The sequence below is a fragment of the Patiria miniata genome, unplaced genomic scaffold (genome assembly GCF_015706575.1).
Source record: "Patiria miniata isolate m_02_andy unplaced genomic scaffold, ASM1570657v1 HiC_scaffold_2, whole genome shotgun sequence".
NCBI lineage: Eukaryota > Metazoa > Echinodermata > Asteroidea > Valvatida > Asterinidae > Patiria > Patiria miniata.
In genome coordinates, this window is record NW_024037058.1 from 14,281,838 (window position 1) to 14,303,997 (window position 22,160).

A 22,160-nucleotide genomic window follows, 5' to 3' on the forward strand; every position below is an offset into this window, starting at 1 on the left:
CAAAGAACAACCTTTAAGATGGCCGCGCATAAGGTCTATCTTGCATAATCCTCCAAAACCTGTACCGGTATTTATCTTCTTTTTTTTCATTTTGTGATCAGACAAAGAAAGGTCCTCGGTTTATCGTCAAGGAGATGGAGAGTCTCTTTGTGGAGGAGCTCAGGTCGGCTGTGAACCTCCTGATGGCCAATCTGGAGAGTCTGCCGGTCTCCAAGGGCAACACCGACTCCAAATACTCACTCCAGAAACTCAAAAGGTAGTGGAATGGAAAGGCAGTATTGTTGAACATTTTTATAAATTTGCAAAATTTGCAACACGAAGGAAAACAATGTGGATTCCGTGCATGAACAGTTGATTGTACTTTGTTAACACTTTCGGACCACTGTGTTACCACGGAATTCATAGTGACAAAAACTCACACACACACTGTTTGTTGTTACATAATCTGTCACCCAAAATACGTACGCATTTCTAGACAGGTAACGGATTATGGGTGGAAATAATGCCTAGAAACCCTGCCCAACGCAGCAGCTGTTGTCAAAGTGTGAAGCTTGTCCAGTGGTACAAGATCCTTCAGGTCAACAATTCAAAGATCACACTGCCTCAGAGGTACCACAGTGGCATTATGGGACTAGCTTCTTCTTCTTCTTTCGAGTTGTTGCTCATATATCAGGGCAATCATTTGTCAGCCATCTTCGTGAAGGTGGATCTAGAGACTCCAGTCCACTTCGGCTGTTTGGAGGAGAGTACAGGGGGCAGTCGTCAATTATGTGGACGGGTCTGTGCCTCTCCACATTCACATAGGGGAGGGTACCAACTTCCACTGATGCATACAGGATGCAAATTGACCGACTCTCGTCATCAGGCGGTTCATGCGAATTGCCTCTGTTCTATTGAGGAGGAGTCCAGGAGGGTTGTCCGACGGCGAGTCCGTGAATCTGTGGAGCGGTGATTGCATGGTTGCCCATGCGGTCCCCCATTCTGCTGTCTCTGTTTGCTTCTGGTTTCTCCATCCAGTATTGGCTGGAAGGCATCATGCACTGCCGCCTTGACGTGATTTCAGCCTCTGTGGTGCAGTATCTCCACTGCTGGTAACAATACCATGGAGGAGATGATCTGGACAGAGAGCTGCATTGCGACACAGTGAATATGCAGCTCCCTCGCGTCTGATGGTAGCTGGCTGAATACCTGACTAGCTCTAGTCTCAGAATTAGTGGTTTATCCACTGGTGTCGATGGCCCAATGCAGCAAGGTCCCAAAGACTTTCCCCCTGCAGCAATGTGTTGCATCTGGCAGGGTTAGGTTAACGGAGGCCGTGCATGAACAATATGTGGTGCTTTTTTACCACTTTCAAAAACTCCAGTGGGAACAGCATACCACGTGCATGCACTGGTTCATACGCGTATAGCGTGAAGTACGCATGACAAACTTATAAGTTCACAAACTAGTGCTGTCCATTTTTGAATAGTTTAGTATTTGATTATTCAAAACTGCACTTGACCGAATATTTGTATATTTGAAACTTGCCGATCAAGTTCACCAGCTGCACCTGTCTTTGTTGATGGTCAAAAGTTGCATACAAAGCATGCCGGTTAAAAAGTGCACGCGGTCTTGGACACTGGAGTGTTTTCCATTTGCAGTAAGTTACTGCATAACTGTCCAGGGACTTTACCCAGCTAAAAGAATGGGACAAATTAATACATGTATGTATGTGTCAACAAGAAAGTTACCGTCAGCAAAAAATAATAATCTGGCAATAAAAACGCAACTGAACGATAAAAATGACTCTACAGTTACAGTAAAGTGCGCACGTGCATAGTTCTCTCTTTTCGAATATTCAAACTGGCACATTTTTTTTTCGAATATTGAGTTGATGATCGAAAATTCAAATATTTTGTATATTCGGGACAGCCCTAGCACAAACTCATAGCATTTTCGCGTGAATGTCAGTGCATTAGAACGTCGGTTATAATGGTCTCCCCCACTCTCTCTTTGTTACCCTTGAGAGGGTACTTGTCCATAACGCTTCTGTCATATTTTCTAAGCCTTGAAGGAATTTGTTCATAAATTTGAATCTGTTATTTATTTGAATTGGTTGGACTGACAGTAGAATAATGGAATGCTTGTTGTCTGTTTTTGCAGGGCGCAGAATACAGCAGTCTCTATGATGGAAGTGACTGAGGACTCGGAGCCAACGTTGTCCAAGTCGGATGTCGTCCTGTCATTCACACTTGAGGTACGCAGCAACGTGTTTGAAGAATATCCTTATGAGGATTGACCTTTTGCGGTAGAATCGCGTTGGAATCGCTTCAACCCAGCTTGTGAAATATTGTCCATTTACATGATATACAAATGGTTGCGGAACGCGCAACATCTGAGACAAAACTTAGCGCACAAAACTCCATAGGCTTGTCTAAGGGGCGTGGCCAACTCGCAAACGGCGATAGGTCAATTATAGATGCATTTGCATAGGACACGTCGCATGTTTTCACTGATCTGCGTGCACTTTTGCACAGCTGTCCACTACGGTTGTCTCTGACAACTTTGTCTTTCTCAACTTCAAAGAAGTTGAATGAACTTGGACTTCATCTACAATGAACGTTGGCAACAATGCATAAAGATAGTCCAAAAAAATGTTGAAGAAGGCTGTGTTCAGGCCAGATCATATTCGTTGCGAAAGCGAACGCGAATGCAAATTTGTGATTTTGTGATGTCGGGGGCAAGTTTTTGCACTGCAAATTCGCAAAAGTTTCAACTCCGGCAAATTTCGTCATGAATGCCTCGGGTCGTCAAATTTGCATTGCATGCGCATTCGTACGAACCAGCCTTTTGGGGACTGTGTTTGCATGCCATTGATAACCTGGCCTCTCTAGCAAAAAGACACATGTAAACTATTGACGGAAATTCTGTCTGTAGCATCTGCTATTGATCCTGAAATTGATACCATCATCCCGCTGTCTTATCTCTCCGTCGTAGGTTCTTGTGATGGAGGTGCAGGGTCTGAAGTTCCTGGCTCCCAACAGAATCGTCTACTGCACCATGGAGGTGGACGGTGGGGAGAAATTGCAGACGGACCAGGCAGAAGCCAGCAAACCTGCGTACGATTGCTCGTCAAATTCTCCCTACCCTAGCCCAGTAGCATGTACTACATTGTGTTTCACTGTATCTTTTTCCAGATGTATCCATAAAAAAAAATACAGTGCTGGGGCGGTTTTGGGCGGTACATGAGTTAATTCTGGACTATATCCTTGGCCCCACTGCCACCTATAGGAAAACTACCATCAATTCCAGTGTTTTGAAAGGAAGTGTAATGTCCGTGACAGAGCCAATTAACCAAGATACAGGCATGCAACTTTTCCTCAGATCCGCAGATTTCCTCGTTTTTAACTTCTCATGAATGCCATTACAAATTGAAAAACACTGTACAAAGTCTTGTGTGCTTTGGAATTTTCTTGTTTTTTTAACTACTTTTCCCAGCTGCATGCCTGCATGATATCTAATGAATGATTCAGAGAAATGATCAAAAACTCCACGTCCGTAATCTCCTCGACATTTACTGGATGATGGATGTATAAGATTTGAAAATTACATATTCGGGTTTATTCACTGAGCTCTTAAAAGCTCTGTCACGAACATCACATAATGCTGGAATTGCCCACATCACATTTTCATGTACCTTTGACAGGAAGTTTTGAGACAATTCTCAAAATGTCCATTGGAACTTTTATTGAAACCAGACGCCTTGGAATGCCAACATTTGTGTTTGGGGATTTAATGCTACCAAACCAGAAATAAAGTTGCAAATCAATCGATTTTCCACTCCTTTTTTCCACTGATGGTAATGGGGCCTAGAGTTCAGCTAGGCAGTCTAGTATTAGGGCCCCATCAGGAAATTACTTGCCAAAAAAAATAAATGGTTCTTGTCTGGTGAAACTTTGCTGTCATAGATATGAGAATATTTCTTCTTTTCTTTTTTTCAATAGATGGGACACCCAGGGTGACTTTTCCACCACGCACCCCTTGCCTGTTGTCAAGATCAAACTCTACACAGAGAACACAGGAGTCCTAAGCATTGACGATACCCTCCTTGGCAAGGTAAGACTTAACAATTGTTGACTGCTGTCAAGCCGGCGAAGCTGCGCCCCGAGGGGGCAAAAACTAACCAATAAATTAAAAAGGATAAAGGTTATGAACTCACTTTACAAGAAATAAATCAAATCACTGCAGTGTAACCTTTTGATTACTGTGAGTTTTCCTGCCAAACATGAGATTGAGAGGTTGTACATGTAGAACACCCTTCATGTGCGACCAGTTGATTATGGTGTATATGAGATATGGGTCATCAGCGCAGTGTATATTAAGTGAAAACGTCATTTCTATAGACTGGACATGTGGTTGTTCTAGACCAATGAAATTTCAGTATCCAAGAAATGATATAACAATGCTGTATATTGCCTGTCGGAATCATAGTTTGCCAAAGTGGATACCAGTCTATCCGCTCTGTGCGCAAACGAGAGAGGGCACTGTTTGACCACTTTCGAGAGCCCTGCATATGGGACACACTGCATGTACGGTTTGTGCATGTATGGCATGAAGTATGCTCCGAAGTATGCTCCACTAAGTTTATTCTGAATGTGCACAATGCCATCTTCACGTGAGTGCCGGGTGTCTTAGGCGTTATGTTCGTATGTCTCTCCCAGTGGTCCCCCAAACTCTCCCTTTCTTACTGTGTAGGGGGTACTTGTGCACAGAGCCTATCCGCTCTGTTCACAAGAACCCCCTCACCGGCAAAGAAAGTACAGTTGGGGGTGACCGACCGACGCCATCTAGCCTGACTGCAATTTTGCCGCGACGCGCGGCTGTACCACTGCGTGTACATAGTGCAAATCCCCTGGTGTACGTGCGTCACACATGAGGAACGGTGCATGCGCGTCAACCAGCTAAATGTCTCGCCCATGGGACGTCGTTGCTCGGTAAAAGGGCGCCCTCTTTCGTTGGTGCATGGAGCCCAAAGGCCCAGTGCACTGATTCACTAAAGAACCCAGAAAAGGAACATGTACATGTATCAGGAAATAGCAGCAGGGTTTGCCCCAGTTTTCCTGCCAGTTGCAAGATACCGGTATGCTGATCCAGTGCTTTTTATTGAGGGAAAAAAAACAATAGTGTGATGAAGCAGTAAACGTGTGGTTTAAAACCGGGTAGGCCCGTGGCCGCTGATAATGGCCGGAGCCGGTAGCAAGGGCTATGATCAGTGACCAGGGTCCTTTCCAGTTTGAAACCAGATGCTTACAATTGCTCCACCATACTGTCACCTCATTAACCTAAATAAATGTTCGGTCAAAAACCATAAAAGTCAAAAGGTTTTGCTGTACCATTTTGTTCTACCATGGATCTGTGTTCAGGCCGTTTTTGTGGTGCGCCGCTCACCTGGTGTATTCACTTACGTGGAGATCATATTTTCTCACGCATGCAGCTTAAACTATGAGCATGTGGAGTGGATCATGAGGTCTTGGGACCAGTTTTAAACATCACTGTTTAAACACTGAGTGAGGTTTCAACGGTGGTTCAAAACCACCAATAGGAATAGATAAACTGTCCCAGGTATTCACGAACAACAGATCTTTCCATGTGAAATTTTTCAGTGGAATTGCTCAATGCTAGAGTAAACATGCACCTGGGAATCACAGTAGCACAGGATACCAGCATAAAATAGGAATCATCGTACAACGGCCACACAATAAAGTTTATGATTGCTTTTTTTAATATTGAGCCTCGGTGTTATTCACAAATTCCAATAAAAGATCTCTGCAGCTGCATATTATCATAATCATCCCAATATTTAGGATGCGATATTTACTTCTTTAAACGAAGAAAAATGTAATCTGTTTACAGATTTTCCAAGACGCTTTTAAAAGAAATTCTAAAAAAAGATCTATCCCCGAATTTGCACATTCATTTCACAAAGAATCAAGGATTCCTTTAAACCCATTTAATTTACGAAGCATTAACTAAAAGCAAAACAGTACTGTCACATTCCGGTCAATTAGGTGGGGTTTTTTTTCAATGACTGCTGGCTATCTGTTGCGTTCATTACATACGGTACAGTGTATGCAATTTATTGGATTTTTTTTTCATGTTGACGATATGCAGCTGGCCCAAGATTTTTGCTCATTGTGCTATTATAAATATTATTTTTATATATTTAAAAAGAAACTTTTTTAATATTGTTATTTTATTATTTAAGAATTTTTGTTTTGTTTAATGTTTTTATTGGTTTCATTCAATAACATATTTTTAATGTAATCAGGGCCCTTAAGAATAGCAGTTTGAGTAACTGAAAAGGCTAACCTGTTGAAATAAAACTATATTATTATTGTCAATAAAATTATGATTTGTAAAACACGCCTGTGTGCAAACACACTTAATAATATAATAATAGAGAAATTTATAAAGCGCAGACAATCGCAGAAAAATCCACCTCAAGGCGCTTAAACAAAGAATAAACATACAAACTGTATTAAAAAAAAAACTAATTCCAATAGAACCTGAAGATAATAAAAAACAATTCAAAAAGCTGCATGGGGGGGGGGGGGCTACAATCTAAAAGTTAAAAAGCGATTTACAACACTCCAGCAAACATACTAGATAAAAACAGGAATAAAAAGGTATTTGACAGTAAAATACAACGATCAAACCTTTGTACATGGAAAACACCAATAATACTACTAATTCACTGCATTAAAATACTGTTTAAAAAGATGAGTCTTTAGATGACTCTTGAACAAATCACAAAACTACTTGGGTAGTTGTCAGCCTTTGTGAAGTGGCTTAACTGAACTGTGCTTATAAGAGGTTTGCTAAACGTTTACAAATAAAATGCAAAGTCCCATCTTTAATCTAAATCGCAACAAAGGTGGCACAATAATTTTGTTCAGTATAGTACCGGTATCTAACAAGGAGTATCCAAACCCAGACGCAATTTGAACACAGGCATGATTATAGTGCTTTCTGTCAAAATAATTAGTTACTGATACTTTCCCTCAGCAGCCTATACTCAATGACTGCATGCAACAGTGATCAATGATATATAATTACATTTGAAGATCATTTACATACCTGGTTCTGGTAATAGTTTAACATGCCGTCTGGGTACTGGTAACTGTAATCGAGCAAAGAATGTTATAATCATTTGTTCTTTGAGTGACCCTAGTCATCGCAGACACTTCAAAAACCACTAGACTATTCTGGAGAATTTTGCTGGGTTGTGAAAAGTCTGGCCAACAAAATAATAGTTCTGCTTCTGATTACATGCCTTTCAAAAATAGGGAAGGTAGGTCTGCAAATTTGTTTTTTTGGTGCTGATTTGGTGCCAGAATTTTTTTTTTTGGTGCTGATTGACTGGGGTATTTAATTATATGCAGATTTCAGTCTGAACTATTTCCATTTACGCTACGTGTGCAATAAAGAAATTGCCACCAACTGTGATAAAAACTTGCCTTCATTAATGTAAAAAGTATTTACGGTCAGCAATTCTAAAAACTAATGGAGAGTTCAGGTTGCGTACACCATTATGTACAATACTAGTCACGACGGTATGCAAATCCTGCATTTTCTTCTATACAAGGTGAGTCAAAAAAGCGAAACCCAAGTGTCAGGACTATTGTTTTAGTGAAGTTCTTCATGTAGCACTTTCAAAATCTAGGATATGAAAGCCCAATTCATAAGCTTTCGTTTAGTACAAGAATCATTCAAATCACTCATGTACTTTTCAAGTTTTAAATTGTAAACACAACCACCGTTCTATCCACGGATCACAAAAAAGGTGTGCGCTCTTTCAGCAAAATGAAAACAATTCACACACTTCCCTATGTGATTTGTGATAAAACAATAGTCCCGACATTTGGGTTTCGCTTTTTTTTTTGCTCGCCCTGTACAGTGCACAACAAAGAGACCACAAGCGCCATTTGGTAGTGACCATGCACCTGCTTCAATTTGACTGTTTTCATTCCTTACAGATTGTTACCAGACCAACACCCAACAGCCCCAAGACCCCAGAATGGTACAAGATGAACACATCCAAGCAGTTTCAAGACCCAATCAAGATCAAGCTGGCTATCCGTATGGACAAGCCTCAGAATATGAAACATTGCGGGTGAGCCATACCGTTCTTGTTTAAAGACACGTAAGATCTTTTGTATTTTGTACCTACTGATTTTAATGATGGAAGCCTTACTCAAAGTGAAGATAGGACTGGTATACAAATAATGAATGTTTATGAGTGTAATGGTAAGAATAATTTCATGAGGTGACAGATGAAATGTTCCAATTCACGAGACTGAAAAAATCGGCCCATTTTTAGTTACTGAATTATTACTTTACAATTTCGAATATTTGGCTACCAGACAACAAATCTGTTTTCACAGTGTAGGCTGGTTCCCGCCCCACAATCAGTATCCATAATGGACGGACCAGGAGCCCATCTGCTTGCAAAGCGGATCTGTTTTGTGCCCAAAGCGAAAACCATTTTCTTCCCCCAGAAGATGGCAGACGTCCCAAAAAGAATAAAAAAGGTTTTTGGTTGGAATATAACATACATGTACAAATTGGAAAATTATGAGTAGGAAAATATTGCAGTTGTTGAAGAGCATGGGGAACATATGTAACTGAAGCTCAAAACAAGAACAGACTATACAGACATGACAGATGTGCAAAACTATCGTAATATCCGTGCAACTGCCTTTTGTTGGTTTGTGCACAAACTTGCTACACTTCACTGCGTACACAATAATGAAGCTCAATTATTGTAATTCAAACGCTTCACTCTTTTGACATTATGATGTCTACATTTGTATGTGTAGATACTGTATGCTAGTGGTTTCCTTTAGCTGGTACAATAACATTTATTCATGCTTTTACGTGTACATGCAAATTGAACATGAAGATTTATTTTTTCACAAACTGTGATTTGTTTGTGTCGAATTTTGAAATTCATGATTATGAAATGATGGTAATTGTGACTTGGGTTGACTTTTTGTGAACAAGTAATTGTTTTTTATTGGTTGCAATGGTTGTTTTTGCCATTGCTTTTTATTAGCATAAGATACACACAGGTACCGTGCATGTATGTCCAATTTGGCACAGTGTGTACCGGTACATGTGTTATTTCCCACAATTTTGATAGGAGTTAAAATATTATGCATGCCTGATTGTTTTCAAAAATTGGTCCAATGTAAAATGTCTCGTAACTTCTTTTTTAAAAAGTATTTTTGCATGAGATAGATTTCTGGCACATCTGATTCAGTTGCAGGATAAATTACTCCCTCACATTGGGGGGGGGGGGGGGTTTGAAGTAATAAATCCGCTATACCCTACATCATGAGATGCTGGCAGTCATAAAAAACTACCATTTGATCTGCTTGGATGGTTTGCAGTTTAACAGTTTTTACCAAGTTCCAGGGTCCCAAAAAATTGCCTTTTTTTTCCTTTCTTTATTTGGCATTCAACAATGCCTTCATACCAGGCTGTGACATAGACTTGAGTCTTTTCCAAAAAGCAGGACCCTAGAAAACAGGCTGCATATTCTAGTGGTATTATGTATGAATCCAAAGAGCTAATGCTTTGTAGTTAGAGCAGCATTATTGACTTTAGAATCTTGTAGTAGTCAGTCAAGTGGAGCCAGAGATATGAAGGTCTGCAATTTTCATAGGTAAATTAGCATAATTGTGATTTGATACAGCAAAACGAGTTTTCATTTTGTAGCTTTTCACATGCAGTTGCACGCGCATAATTTGCTCTTCATGTTGGCCCATCACTGGTACCGATAAGCTCATCACTGATTATACAGATTAAGTGGCTGAAAAGGGTGACCATTCGTAAACATTTAGATCCTTTTAGGAGACAAATTATTTTGAATCAGTTCTGGTAACTTGTGCCTCAGTTTGATGTGTTAGGCCACAACTAGGTCAATTAGCCTAATTAACGATTCGGGATGAAGTGACCTAAAATCAGGTTTTGATTGTCATGCATCAAGGAACCTGACTTCATACCAGTTTGCACACTGGATTGGCAAATGGATGGGACTATAAAAAAAGTGGATTCACAATTCCGATTCCAAAGTTTGCCCAGAGTTGCTTAGAAGCACTGTACATACACTGTACATACACTGTACTATACTTTAAGTTGAGCATTATAAAAATGATCCTTGGTTTCACAGAATGTAAATGGCAGTTGTTCCATGTTAAAAGAATTTGTTTGTTATTTTCCCCTCAGATGGATGTACTGCATGGGAAAGACGGTATGGAAGAAGTGGAAGAAGAGATTCTTTGTACTAGTCCAGGTATAGTAAAAGAAAAAAAGAAAACATGCAATCTGTTGCAGGGATTTGGCCAAGATTGGCACAGAGGATACATTAGTACTCTTAAAATTAAAAAGAAAAAAAAAATGTCCAAATTTTGTATGTACATTTAATTGAGGGTGAGTGTGGCCTAGTGGTTAGGGTTTGTGACTCATGATCAGAGGGTCAGGGGTGTGAATCCAGCTGCTGGCCATATGTTGTGTCCTCAAGGCAAGCCACTTCACCCCAACTTGCCCACTTACCTAACTCCACCCTGCGATGGACTGGCATCCTATCCAGGGCGAATAGATACATATACTCAGTCGTTTCATGCCACTGAAACCGGGGATAAACGCCGATTGGCCATTGGCTTGTGACAGACTTTACTTACTACATTTATAGTAATACTTTTCATTTTGCCATAAAAGAGGAAATATTTGTTGTGGTACAACCACTATACTTAAGGTTCCTGTATTATTTCATATTTATGCATAGGTGTAATTCTTTATCGATATGATAAAAGTCCATACTTCTGATAAAATGCCATTCACATAAAATTGAACAGTTCACTTTATTAATGATAGATGTGCAATGGTCAATCAACAGCTCCCATTGTGTCCTGACTGATTTGTGTCCCATACCATCAACGGTTTGTAAGTTTCTGTTTGGACAAATTGCGGTCTTGCTTCGCAGATTGGGATTAACTTGGCCTGGAAGATTTTGCATTGAATTAACACGGTTTATTGTTTCAAAGGCTTGCTTTTCCCCGCTGGAATCAGACTTGAGGCAAAACTGGACTAATACCTTTTACAAATTCCTGCTTTGTTTTGTCCTTTGTTGTGTTTGCTTAATTGGAAACCTACTATAAAATTATAAGGGGGACAGGGCTTGGAAGTTAACTTACCTCTGAAAAAAGGGTTAAGCCTTAAGTGGTCTGAAGCTTACAACTTTTAAGTCCATCCACATGTGCATGTGTGCTGAAATATTAACAGTCACTTTCCAAATTCTGTGAAAGTACCTTCGAAAAAACTTCACTTGCTGTCTGCAACTGGTTAAGCATTAGTTTTGGGCTCTGTTTAAAGACCAATGCTGAACTGGATTAAACGAACTGCTTTGTTAGTTTGGGAAAGTAGTATAGTTTCATGAACTGCAGTTTCTAAGAAAGCTAAAATTCCAAACAAAATAATTAACAGAAAATTTTAATTATACCAGCTCTATGCTTACACTCCTCTCCTCCCCCCACCCAAAAGCTTACTTTGCACTTTGCAATAAGGAAAGCCATTCTCAGAGATATTGCTTTGGACAGATATCTTAACAAGATTGAAGGCCACCACATGGTGCCTTTGCTATATTGGTACCTCTTGTCGTTTCGCTTTGCCATACTAACTTAACTTTGACTCCTGATTTGAATGAGGAGTCTGAATAATTTAAACTTTAATATTTGTCTTTTTCCTTTTCTTACCTGATTTTGCAAGCACTGTATGCACAGTGCCTTCTTAGGCTGACCGCAGGTCGATGTGCAGTTTGCTTGCGCCGTGATGGCACTAACCTTAGTCAAGGTGTTCATCGATAGTGTCCAAGATGGTATTTCACCGCTAAAAACTTAAAGACTAGCCGCACGGTATACTCTGTATGAAGCGCGAACAGCGACCTCACCCAGCGACAATATGCAAATCAGTTGGCAAGGAACAAGCGTTCGTTCTTGTACAGTGCATAGCCCACGGCTGGTGTTGATGTTTTTAGCAGGCAGATACAATCGTGAACTCTTTTGATGAACGCCTTGACCAAGGCTACAATCCTGGCCAAATCTCGCTGGGCCCCCAACCCCCCAGTCCCCGCTCAATGTTGTCTCTCATTGCGTGGTGTGTGCTCAATCAGCTGGAGAGAACAACATTGACCGGGGAGTGGGGGAGTGGGTGACCATGGCAGGCTAAGGTTATTTCCAAGTGTCCCAACCATATTGGCCGGGATGGTAGTTCTTTCGTGGCGCGAGCAAATCACACATCGACCTGAGGCCAGCCTTAGAGCTACAAGTAAGTTAAAGGAACACTCGTTGCAATTGTAAGCAGGAGGTTGTGGGTCAGAGGGCAAAGCTTATTAATCAATGAAGTTTTTCTCGCAAGCTCTTGGAAAACACTGACATACATAAGTAGCAGAGCGCAAAACCCAATATTACAAAATACTGTATTCAGAAATTCCCAAAAAAAATTAATTAACACACCCATATGAATAATGTATCGTACTAACATCTAATTTTGATTACCACAGCATTGTGTGAATGATACAAGGCATTGCAGTGTCTGCACATAATCTTTGTTGCCAAAAATTGGGGCGATTCACAATGCAGTGCGCCACCAAAAGTTTGTCTTAGAGAGTCAATTTTTCAAATTTGCCGTCGACGGAACGTGGTCCAGTTGAAAGAGTGTCAGTAGACAATTTGAGCTAATTTGTTATAGATTGGGGCATAGCGTTCTGCCGCCTTACAAAAAAAACCCACCATATTGATAAAAAGAAAAGAAAAGGGCAAACATACTCAAATCAAACATTTACAAAACTACTGACTGGAAAAACTAACAATTTCAAATGTTCCGCGCAACACCTCCTACAATGCACTGGGAAAAATTAAACTCTGTGGCAAACTCTTGGTGGCGCACTAGATTCTGAATCGCCCAAATTAACTCAACTTGAATTCAAATGCGGTGCAGAGTTCCAGACACTATCCGCAAGTTGGAGATCATGTTCACAAAAATCAACAATTACATGTACATGTATTTGCTCATCACTGGTTGGTTTTCATGTTATAATGACAGGTGAGCCAGTACACATTTGCCCTGTGCAGTTACAGAGAGAAGAAAGCAGACCCCAATGAGATGATGCAGCTGGACGGCTACACGGTCACCTACACAGACCCAGAACCAGGTCAGATCATCTGGCAATTCTAGCACAGACAGCATGGCTTGGCTGTGCAGGTTCCCAGCCACCCTAGAAATCAGGGAAAACCTTGAAAATCAGTTTCCATTTTTCCAGTCAGGGAAAACTAAAACAAAATTGGGAAAAGCACCAAAACTTGGAGAAAAGTGGAGCGCTGTGGTCCAGTGGTTAAAGTGCTTGACTCATGTGCTGTGCTACGTTGGTTTGAACCCTGACGGGGAACATGGTGGTTGTGTTCTTGGGCAAGACACTTTGCTACAATTGCCTCTCTCCACCCAGGAGTATAAATGGGCACCTATGAGGGTAGAGACCACAATGCACTGCTCTCAAGCTGATACGGAAAAATGGTCTCATTCCTGATGAACAGGGATAATAATTGTGAAGCACTTTGAAACCTTATAAGCACCATATTATTGTATAACTCGGGGAATAATAATGTAAAGTGCTTTGATCTCAGTTGAAAGCGCTATACATTTATAAGTAGCCATTATTATCACAACCACAAGTAGGACCTTTGGGAGACACTTTAGTGTCCTAAGTTATACCTTTTGGAGACATATGGAATTAGGGAGACATTTCAATGTCTGCCTAATGCCTCAGCTCCTATTTAGAGGAAACATTTTGTTGTCGCAAATAGGCTAGATCGGTTGCCCATGGTCCAATTAGTAAAAATACCAAAATGCGTGGAGGTAGGATAAGGTAAAATTGGCGTTGGGGGTCATTAAACTTGGAAAAAAATGTGTGCACAAGTCTATGGGAATGTCTCCCTAAAACCCAATTATCGGTGATTATTATTATTATAATTACCCAGGTTTGGACATTTGGGAGACATCCCCATAGACTTGAGCGCAAAATTGTTCAAACTTAAATGTGCCCTGGCCCAATATTCCCTAGTGGTTAGGGTTCGTGACTCATGATCAGAGGGTCAGGGGTGCGAATCCAGCTGCTGGTCATATGTTGTGTCCTTGGGCAAACCACTTCACCCCTACTTGCCTCTCTCCACCCAAGAGCATAAATGGGTAGCGGCGTTAGCTGGGGAGTAACCTGCGATGGACTAGCATCCCATCCAGGGGAAGTAGAAATATTCTCAGTTGTTTCATGCTACTGAAACCAGGGATAAACACCGGTCTGATGGGCTACATTGGTTTGTGACAGACTTTACTTTACTTTTTTACTTCAAATCAATTTTCCATTATCTCTGATTCTTACGACTTTATTGCCGTTTCAGACCTAGAGAGCCAGGGCGGACGTTTCTTCTTCAAAGCTCTAAAGGAAGGCGACGACATCGTCTTAGCCTGTGACGAGGAGGTTGATCGCCAGCTGTGGGTGCAGGCCATGTACAGGGCTACCGGCCAGACACACAAACCGGTACCCCCTACACAGATAGCTGGTGGCAAAGGTGCCAATGCTATCATCTCTAGACTACAGGGAGGTAAGGAAACCAACTGTTATGACTTGGATCATAAGGCTTTGTCAAAAAATTGTCTTGGGCTTTGGATTTCTGTTGTTGCATGCCAGTGGTAAACACCCAAAAGGTAGCCATAAAATATATGACTCGGCTAAAGAACTCTTTTGTTTGTATTTCACCCTTAAGGTTTCACTACAATAATTGCGTGCTCATAGTAAACAACGCAAAATCGGACACAGAGCGTCACCTTGTGACGCTCAGGAGCAAGGTGGCAATGGTTTTTTTTTCATTGGAAATTAAAGATTACGACCTCTAAGAAAATCTGTTCAATTTTACAAGAGGTAGCCACGATAATGTTTTTCTTAATATTCTCCCAAAACCACCCCTAAAACGGTTGCCAATCTCTGTGCCCAGGTCTAAATGTAAACTAAATCGCCTGAGTTTGAAGCCATAAGACACAAATACTTGATTTCCATAAATATTTCTGCAATCAATCCCAATTATAGGCCGCAAGGACCTTTTATTCAAAATTAATCGTGGGATCACAACAATGAGCTTGCTCACATGCATTCTGGTTGCTACATGTACATTGGTTGCTATGCATGTAGTACTTTGCCAGCTGTTGTGTAGTCTTTTTGGCAGTGCACAGCCAGATAGTAAAAACAGCGAATACCACGTGACTCACTCTCGGCCAATCATGATACAGAACCTGTGGACGAGGTGTTGTAAAGCTAGCTACCATAGTTTTTCGTGGTGTAGTCTCTTTTATCCCTGCATGGTAAAATAGTAGGATCAGTGAATACCATGTGACGCGCTGTCGGCCAATCAACAGACGCAATATGTCGGTGTAGTGTTGTGAAATGTCAAATTTATCGTTAAACAATCTGTATCAGAACTAAAATTTATTTTTGTGACACTTGGATCATATTAATGACATTTTCTCTCTGTTTTTTCGTCCTCTAGATGCTGACAGAGCTCGCAAGCATGGCATGGATGAGTTCATTCACAAGAGTCCCTGTGAGTTTGACCACTCGGCACTCTTTGAGTTACAGCAAGAACTGACTCTGGACCACCGACTCAATGACTCCTACTCGTGCCTGGTGAGTTGTTCAAAGCGGCTGAGTATCGCCGGATAACTACAGTGGACTCCATGCAGAAAGACCCACTTAAGATTGACTTCGGCCTGTGGGGAACATGTTCCGTCGTGGTGCAGAAGTTAAAACTTGTCTGCTCTTGGTAGTTGCGACTTTTGATATTTTTTAGTGTCAACTGATGCCGATTGTCTTAATATTGTCGCAGTTACACTCAGGTAGCAAACAATTGGCCACTGAAATGTTCTTGACAGTTGTAGCTCAGGCACAGCTTGACACCAAGAAGTCAGTCACCGACTGTTCTGAGTCATGGCAAAGTCGACCGGAGGGCGGCTTTAGCCCTGCGTCAAACGTCGTGCTTCTGCCGTGTCGAACTCAAATACTGACAAAACTTTCTATTAAATACAGCAGTAGCACGACGTTTGACACCAACGTTTTGATTAAGTTCGATTCTGCCGTGTAGCACGACAGGCTCTGTCGTGCTACACGGCAGTTACACGGCATGGTGTCAAACGTCGTGCTCTTGCCGCGTCGAATCAAATTGAATTCCAACCTGGGCTTAGGCGATGCGCATGCGTTGTCAGACACGAGGAAACACTTCCAAGCAAATGGACAAGACAGAAACAATCCCATGACTTGCAAGCATTGTGACATCATCGAATCTGGACCCTTTTACAAATTACATACCTACATCACTACCAACTCTTTAGGAACTATTTGAAAGATCTAGTCTGTTTATTTTACAGCATTTGGGCCAATCAGGTGCATGCAAACATAGCTGCTTGCATGCATGCAGTAATTTTCAGAAAGCCTGCTACCATTGTATGTTCCTGATGGAGCAACAATATAGGAATCCTCCTAAAATGAAAATCGTTATTACTGTTGCAGTCCTGATGATTTGAAAATCACAGGTGTGTGGAAAAAGGCACACCTTGATTTTTCTAGGCACGTGATTTTTCTAGGCATGTGATTTTTCTAGGCGTGTGATTTTTCTAGGCGTGTGATTTTTCTAGGCGTGTGATTGTGTGGTCCAAACTGGGACTGAACAATCTGGTATTTTTTTTAAATGTCAACAAGCACGTGACATGCATGGTGTAAACATGTTTGACAGAATAATATAGAGAGTCGAGAAAGTGACAAATAGTAGGTGGATTCCTGTATGGCAGTGGATTCTGACGATGATTCCTTAACTATCGATCGTGCACGCATGAGTCTCTTCTTTCTGGCAGCTTTGAAAGTATTAAAAACCGTAAAGTTAAGCCTCTGTCTTCCTGTCTCTGCCATTTTGTCTGGTAATTAAATGCTGCTGCTCTGTGATTTAAATGTGACGTTTAACACCAGTTTAAAATTCTGTCGCGCTTTTGCCGCACGGAAATGAATTGCATTCAACACGGCAGAAGCATGACGTTTGACGCAGGCCTTAGACTCACAACTTTCTCTTTTTCCATCACCTCTCAGGGTTGGTTCAGCCCCGGTCAGATCTTTGTCTTGGATGAGTACTCGGCACGCTACGGGGTCCGCGGCTGCCATCGCCACCTGTGCTATCTGAACAACCTGCTGGACCGTGCTGAGAAAGGCACCATGATTGACCCAACGCTCATCCATTACAGCTTTGCATTCTGTGCCTCACATGTCCATGGAAACAGGTCTGAACTAAGAAAAAGAAACACATGAAATTGTTTTGAAGGCTTCAATATTGGGTTTTGGCCTTCACAGACGTATTTTAGCAAACACTGTTGTTGACTGTACAGGGTTTATAAAAATACAATTGAAAAGTTGAACAAAGAAATTGACTGGAGCGGGGCTTGAAAAAGCGACTTCCAGATAACTGTTCCAGTGCTCTTACCAACTGAGCTATCCAGCCCTAAGTTGGCGGTTCACCAATTAGTAAATATCTCTCCAAGTAATCACCGTTTGCCATTTCTCATGTCTGTATCGTAACTTTAGCCGTGATCCCTGGCTGAATGGTATACTGGTTTATGGCTTCTGACTAGCGCCCCTTGAACAAAGATATTGTCTTATTGGGGAACCGCCAACATAGGGCTGGATAGCTCAGTTGGTAAGAGCACTGGAACGGTTATCTGGAAGTCGCTTTTTCAAGCCCCGCTCCTGTCAATTTCTTCGTTCAACTTTTTAATTGTTATAATTCACCTAGTCAGTTTCCCTGTGTGGTTTTATTTATAAAACTCGTTGGTGAATGGCTAAACCCAATATTGAATTTACATCAACCCAACGCAAATTCCATCTTATGAATAGTTTTGAAAGCTGTTGCAGTTCAAAATTGCTTTCATACTCTGCCCAGACATTTTAAAACCTTTTACATCACACAAGTGCAGAAAATGTTCTCGTTTTAAATAGTACATGAGCTAGACCTTTTGATGTTATATTTAAAGCATTGCATGCAAGATAATGCTGATTTTTTTCATTAATAACTAATATTTACCTGTATGTCTATAGGCCTGATGGGATCGGTACAGTCACCATTGATGAGAAAGAGAAATTTGATGAAATCAAGGAACGTCTTCGAGGTCTACTTGAACATCAGATCACGCATTTCAGGTACAACAAATACAAACCAAATCAAAAAAATACAATAATATGCAACACCGTCACTGCTGGATAAGAGTTACATGTTAATATACCAGATCACTCACTAGCACAACGAAGCAACATCTAATACCTGCATCCATGTTTCTGCCCCCCCCCTCCCAAAAAAAAAACCCCAGTGGATCATTAAAAATATATTCAGGTACAGTATCCAAATGCATTGATATCTTGAATTAAAAAAAGGGAAGTTTAACAAAAATAACTAATATCAGGCCTTTATGAAACGTTTTTGTTTTGTGAATGTAGGTACTGTTTTCCATTTGGGAGACCAGAAGGCGCCCTGAAAGCCACGCTCTCATTACTGGAAAGGGTAAGTTTCTGTTTCATAAGTTCCCATATCTCGTACTTGGTTCAGAGCTTGTCACGTTATTTGCTACTTTTACAATATCATCACCCGCTCATTAAAAGATTATCTCAAGACACAAAGTTCTATCCGGTTCCTTAGTGTGGCGTCAGTTCAGTTTAAACCACGCCCACTGCCCATTAAGTAGCGTTAGAACCATTGGAACCGGAGGCTAAGGCAACTTGAGTGTTTATCCAATGGGCATTAGTAGTCAGTAGTGCGCGCGCGAGAATGACGTTGTTACTAACAAACTGGATACCCAAGAGGTCTCAGATTTTGCATTTTACAATACATCTGTCCAATATCCAATAGCAGTGTACGTCTATTTCAATTTGATCTTTATAGTTAAAAATTACTTGCACATTTAACAATCAGGATGAAATGCCGTCACCTATCTCTGTCATGTCAGGTCAATATGCACAGTGCACATGCCAATATGTACACTCATACTGGAATCTGTGTCCTTGTGGAGACATTTCTTTGTTCTCGTGTACTAAAGTTTTTTGAGTTCGAAAGTACAGTTTCAAAATGCTCTTATTTTAACCAGAATTAATTTCCTTGGCTGAAATTCGGACTTAATATCCGTTTTTTGAAACTCTACCATTTACGACAGATCAACATACTTTGGAAATTCCTAGTTTTGAGTAAAATCCATATATCTATTTCGTGTAAACCTTCTGGAGAAGTATTCATCTATAAAAATTGTGTATACAATCGTATACAATCTTTTGTTCCCTATTGTGTGCATGTCTCCAGAGGGCACGGTGTATCAGATCACACACACACAGACCTCCTGTTGCTACAATTATAATACTTTGAGATTGAGGTTGCCATGGTAAAGTCGTATGTGTGTGTAGTAAAACAGTAAACAAAAAAAACATCAAATACCATATGATGCGCCCTTTGCAAATCAAGTTAACAATAGTTATTAAAAAGCTGTTTATTTTTTGATAAATATGATTTGTTTATGTGCATAATATGGGGGGAAGGGGACATTTTTATGGAATTTTTTTGTAACTGTAGCCTCCATCTAATTTCAGGTCCTGATGAAGGACATTGTGACCCCAGTGCCCCAGGAAGAGGTTCGTTACACTATCAAGAAGTGTTTGGAGAATGCTGCCCTCGTCAATTATGAACGAGTCTCTGCCTATGCTAGGATAGAAGGTAACAAGTGCACTCCTTACACCTCATGCGTACTGCATCTAGATTCCATGGGACGCATTCATGATACCGATTAACGCTTAGCAAAAAGTTTGGTTAACCTTAAAGCATATTTACCAGCGTATGTGTGCTAATGCTTAAATAATTCTATACAGCGTGCAAGTCTCGCCATTTCATGTTTACTTTTCATGTGAACGGTTTGGTGCCAAATGCTGACTAGTCTACACACAGACACCCGTGTTAGAATATCTTGATATCTTGATAAAAAGAAAATAAAGAAAAAGATACTCGAATTATACGCTTACGAACCTACTGACCGGACAAACTAACAATTTTAAGCGTCCCGCACGCCATGGCATTTGTCGACCGTCTCCCACAATGCATTGCGAAAACTTGACTCTCCATGGTAACGTCTAGGTGGCGCACTCTATTGGGAATCACCCGTATTGCTCTTCCTGTTCCACTGAATTACTTTATGTTTTCAGAGAAATGCGATTTTCTGAAAAAAGATTAGACGCTTTCAAAATGCTTGTTTCAAGATTTCAACCCACCTTTTTGAAAAATGTCAAAGAAAATGCTTGGTGAAAACATACACTACAAATTTATGAGTGGCAGGAATATATTAAGAGCTTCCTTTCCTTTCAGTCTTATATGATTAATCCTAACCCCCTAGGCCCTTTTGGCTAGGAAACATCCTCCAAATTGCCACCATGTTCAAATTGGATTCAGCCTCAATCCTCCAAAATCATCCGTTATTTCTTGAATTTGTTCAGTGGAGGGGTGACCATTGCCTCAATCCTTCAATCAAACAGTCACTGTTAATGGGTTGACGCAGGGCTGATGACCATCTGAAGCAGTGCAGATGATATCAGGCATAATGCAGGACTCAATTTTATGCATGGCTGAACATAAACAATGCAGAGTACAGCCTAAAAACTTGATACAATGCATCCTCAAAAATCAAACAACACTTTTCTGTCATTCAGCCTCAATCCTTCAAAATCCTCCAAAATCGCCTGGAGGATTGTTGAGGATTGAGGAGGGTAAGGGTTAAGTTTTTTTTTTTGCAATGACAAAATGTGGATTTAAGATTTGAGCCTTAAAAAATCCAGACATTGTTTTTTTTAATTTGAGCCGGAATGTGATCTTTTCCAATTGGCTTGAACTGTAGAGAATTGATGACCTTTTAACTCGAAACTTCTTGTTACATTTTCTTCGCATTATTTTCATTTCCCCCTTCCTTATATTCATACCTGGCATTGCATGTTTTGTCTGACCTCTAACCTTTGACCTTACCCATTCTAATGACCCAGAGGACGGTGAGGAGGGGCATGTTCGAAAAGGTGACTTTCGGTGTTTTGCTGTTCTCTTGGAATCTGTATTGCCCATTTTTGTTGTGAATGTGATTTGTTGGTGGTTGCAACAGTAATGTCTCAACATACGTGTAATTGTTTGCAATTATCGAGTTGAGCCATACCTGGTGCAAAAGCGATCACAAATGCATATTGATGATGCCTCACGTGAACGTGAATTTGTGGCACGATGGCAAGTATTTATGCTGCAAATTCGCAAAAGTTGAACACATTTAAACTCCGGCAAAGTTCACAGTAAATGTTTTATGACGTCAAAATGGCTTCGCATTCGCATGATGTATGAGCCGGCCTTAAGTAACCAGTCATGTTGCAAAATTGAAAATGCTGAACGCATTTCAACTGAAATGCGAACTGACCTTTACTGCAGCACTTACTAGACTGTGTTACTTGTCTTGCTTTTCCTGTGTAATACCCATTGATATTAGTGAATGTGATTTGTTGCTGTCTCACAAGCTAACAATACGCTATTTTACTGCCAAAAAGGGGTTCCTTTTCTGTAAATGTTCATTTTGAATTTTGTGTATACATGTACATGTATGTTTGTATTAATGTATATTTAATTGTCTGTTCATGAAACGAGTTACCGGTACAAGCATGCACAATTTCCATTATTCTTGTCTCCGTACTTTTTTTTTTATAAACATTTTGTTTATTTTGTATTTGAATTGTGACAACACCTTTTATTTGAACTTTCTATGCAAATATAACACTGTGGTCGATGTCAGTATTTTGTAAGTGATTTTACCACTGTATTTGATAATATATTGTTTTGTTTCCTAAGTAACAATCCTGAATTCTCATTGGAATAATCATTTTGTCTCAAACAGCTTTGCTATTTTTTGTTGCTTTTAACAGAAATTTCATTTTTGAAGAAACAAGTACAATTTTGTGTGATCACATTGTTGAAAACCCT

General features: G+C 40.5%; 1 protein-coding gene across 7 annotated transcripts in view; it reads left to right on the plus strand.

The window, feature by feature from the left end:
- The window catches only part of LOC119726610 (calcium-dependent secretion activator 1-like), a 63,248-nt gene that overhangs the window by 20,618 nt on the left and 20,470 nt on the right, over window positions 1-22,160 (plus strand). For all 7 annotated transcript variants that reach the window (XR_005270844.1, XR_005270846.1, XR_005270845.1 and 4 more), the window contains 13 exons: window positions 102-256; window positions 2,143-2,236; window positions 2,977-3,098; window positions 3,984-4,095; window positions 8,016-8,152; window positions 10,270-10,336; window positions 13,144-13,252; window positions 14,493-14,696; window positions 15,636-15,772; window positions 17,222-17,409; window positions 18,221-18,322; window positions 18,617-18,680; window positions 19,754-19,877. Coding sequence is in view for 3 of the 7 variants with exons in the window: in XM_038198354.1 (XP_038054282.1) it covers window positions 102-256; window positions 2,143-2,236; window positions 2,977-3,098; window positions 3,984-4,095; window positions 8,016-8,152; window positions 10,270-10,336; window positions 13,144-13,252; window positions 14,493-14,696; window positions 15,636-15,772; window positions 17,222-17,409; window positions 18,221-18,322; window positions 18,617-18,680; window positions 19,754-19,877 (1,615 nt within the window). In the remaining 4 variants the exon portion in view is untranslated. The remainder of the gene's footprint in view (window positions 1-101; window positions 257-2,142; window positions 2,237-2,976; window positions 3,099-3,983; window positions 4,096-8,015; window positions 8,153-10,269; window positions 10,337-13,143; window positions 13,253-14,492; window positions 14,697-15,635; window positions 15,773-17,221; window positions 17,410-18,220; window positions 18,323-18,616; window positions 18,681-19,753; window positions 19,878-22,160) is intronic.